We start from the raw sequence: 3094 nt of genomic DNA, 5'->3' as shown, positions 1-3094 counted from the left end.
GAACAGCAGGAGTAGAGAATTTGGATAGAGATTAGACTAGTAAAGTGGGTTAGGAGGTGAGAATTTGTCAGGGGGCAGCAGTTGGCATGCTGCCATTTGAGTTTGGTACTGAGGAAGCCAAATTGCAGTGTGCGTTTGGAAATGAATGGGAGACAATGGAAATGCCATTTTACTCTCATTCACACCGGCTTGAAAGAGAGAAAGACACTAGAACCAGAGTTTGAAGTAATTCTGACATCTAGATCAGACTCTTGTTGAAGTAGAGGGATATTTTCAGCCCTTAAGACACAGCACCTGAGATGTAGGTACTCTGTGTTAAAGTATCTTTTATTTTCCTGTTGTAATTGTTATCTGGGAGGCTTACTGCCTCCATCTGCTAACTATGCCTAGTTCTGGAAACTTCTAGCCTCCATACAATCTTATCTAGGCCTAAAATGTTTTGAGTCTCTAAGGCTTGGTGCTGAATAAGCTAACCCCTTCTTGTTCTTCTGAGCTCTGACTGGCTGCTGGTTCAACTCAGCTGTACTGGCTCCAACTCCTCTCTAAGCTGACTGATTCAATCTTGCCTCTATGGGCTTCTCCAGAATTTCCTGCTTGACCTCAAACTAGCTTTGGCAATCTGTTCTAATCTTCCAGCTCCTTATTCTCTGGCTCATTCTGTCTCTACTTGTGTCTAGCTTATTATCTCTCTCTGCAACCTGTCTGTGTTCCACTATTCTGGTAAAATGCCTCCTTCCTCTTTCCCAGAACTGCTCTTTTGTTTTGTTTTGTTTTGTTTTGTTTGTTTTTTTTGTTTTTTTGAGACAGGGTTTCTCTGTGTAGCCCTGGCTGTCCTGGAACTCACTCTGTAGACCAGGCTGGCCTCGAACTCAGAAATCCACCTGCCTCTGCCTCCCAAGTGCTGGGATTAAAGGGGTGCACTGCCCAGCCAAACTGCTCTCTTTAATAGTTTCCCTTTCCTCTCTCTTCTCCTGAGAGTTGGGCATATCCTATTCTGTCAAATCTTTCTCTGATTTGTCACTTTGTCTGCTGCTCAATTAGACATCACTTTCAAAATGGGTGCTTCCTTTTATAAACTATCTTTACCTTCATTGTTTGGGATTAAAGGTGTGTGCTAGGGGTATGTCTCTATTCCAGCCAGAGGGATTAAAAGGTGTGTGCAAAGGGTTAAGCCACACCACAACTAGAAACAGGTTTTATTCAGTAAATAACACAATCTTGGGGTTCACAGTGTGATCAAACATCCTACAACACATCTGTATTTGTAGACTAAAGGAATCACCAGGTTATGGTAAGAGGAAATTCTATAGAGAACAATAAGAAATGTAGCATATACTTGAGAAAGTAGCCTTGTAGAAAATAAAGGACATGCTGTCCTCCAGCCTGGGAAGACAGTTTGAGAGAAGGCAACTGAAACCAAGGGAGTTAGTTCAGAGCTGAGAAGCTCAATTTGTTCAGGCAAGGCAAGAAGGATGTGACGAGACTGGGGCTAGGCAGGGCTGGGCATCCAGTTAGGTATAGCAGCTTGGGGAGCTGAGAACAATCATTGTTTCTACTATGATATCAAAGCAGAATGCGCCCAGAATTGAGACTGGACACTAGGGATTGTTCAGGAACCAATAGTTCCAGTTTTGTGATTATGTGACCTCGCTACTAAGAAAATACACTTTTGGGGGCTGGAGAGATGGCTCAGTGGTTAAGAGCACTGACTGCTTTTCCAGAGGTCCTGAGTTCAAATCCCAGCAACCACATGGTGGCTCACAACCATCCGTAATGAGATTCGATGCCCTCTTCTGGTGTGTCTGAAGACAGCTACAGTGTACTCATAAATAAAGTAAATAAATCTTTAAAAAAAAAAAAAAAGAAAATACACTTTTCTTTTTTGTCATGCTAGGGATCAATCCTGAGTCCTCATTCATGCTAAGCAACTGCTATACTACTGAGCCAAATTGTTAGTCCTATTTGTACTTTTTATTTTGAGATACGGTTTTACTAAGTTGGTTATGCTGGCCTTGAACTTGATATTCTCTTATGATCACAGATCTAGCAGTTAATAGAACTTGATCAAATATCAAAACCTATAAGCTGGTACAGTATTACTTTATGTACAATGTTATATAACGTTGACTGCAGTAATCACAACCAGTCTAGTAGAATCATTTATCAGAAAACAGAGTTTTTCATACCCAGGCTATAGTTGACTATAGCTGACCAACATGTGCGATGGACTGCAATTGCTCAGTATGTGACATCTTTGAGTATAGATTAGACTAGCTAGGCTCTGATAGTGCTGTGTCCCCTCAGACTCTTGATCTAGCCTCTACTTTCCATGGTTAGTGATGGTGAGGCTTTGCTTTAGGCACTGATCTCTTTGCTCTGCCTTTTCTCCCTGATTTGTCTTGTCATGCAGACCTCAGCCTGCCTCTGAAACTCCTGAGGAGAAGGACCTCAAGAAAAGCCCTAAGACTCCCGTCTTGAGAAGTCAGGTGAAATCCCTTCTGAAGAGGGACTGGTCCCAGAAGAAGATCCACTTCCTCTATCTCAATGTGGCTTCTGATCGGCACTTTAAGTAAGGGCCTGGATCTAGGGCATTTCCACAGCCCCTCCAACGCCTGGCCATGCTGCCTTCTTGTGTTTTCTCTCCATGCTTATCCCCCTCTTCTGCTTGCTGTCCACACAGCTCTCCTGCCTCATACTTTCCAGCTGTCTTCCCTTCTCAGCCTCCTCCTCTTTAACTCTCCAGATCTTCTTTGCCCCACTCTGCTTTTACAAGTCTTGCCTAAATTGTGCCTTTCTTACCTTTGCTCTTTATTCTTTTGTAGACAGAGGAAAGCATTTATTTATAGCCTCAGAAGCACACTTAATGCTGATCTTATCCAACTTCAATGCAAGAATCACATGTTGAAATCCCAATGTTAGGGAAACTTGGTCTCCCAAAAGCATCCTCATTTTAAACTAAACTAAAATGTTCTTTCCTTGGATTTCCACCTCTCTCTCTCTCTCTCTCTCTCTCTCTCTCTCTCTCTCTCTCTCTTTCTTCTTCTTCTTCTTCTTCTTCTTCTTCTTCTCCTTCTCCTTCTCCTTCTCCTCCTCC

General features: G+C 42.7%; 1 protein-coding gene across 1 annotated transcript in view; it reads left to right on the top strand.

Moving 5' to 3' along the window:
- Window positions 1–3094, top strand: part of Dnhd1 (dynein heavy chain domain 1) — a 61728-nt gene that overhangs the window by 2489 nt on the left and 56145 nt on the right. Inside the window, 1 exon segment of the mRNA XM_028775571.1 lies at window positions 2411–2569. Within this exon segment, the coding sequence (XP_028631404.1) occupies window positions 2411–2569 (159 nt within the window).

The sequence above is a fragment of the Grammomys surdaster genome, unplaced genomic scaffold (genome assembly GCF_004785775.1).
Source record: "Grammomys surdaster isolate TR1022 unplaced genomic scaffold, NIH_TR_1.0 256, whole genome shotgun sequence".
Classification (NCBI taxonomy): domain Eukaryota; kingdom Metazoa; phylum Chordata; class Mammalia; order Rodentia; family Muridae; genus Grammomys; species Grammomys surdaster.
Note: the sequence above shows the minus strand (reverse complement) of the source record. Positions and strands in the feature narration are given on the sequence as shown.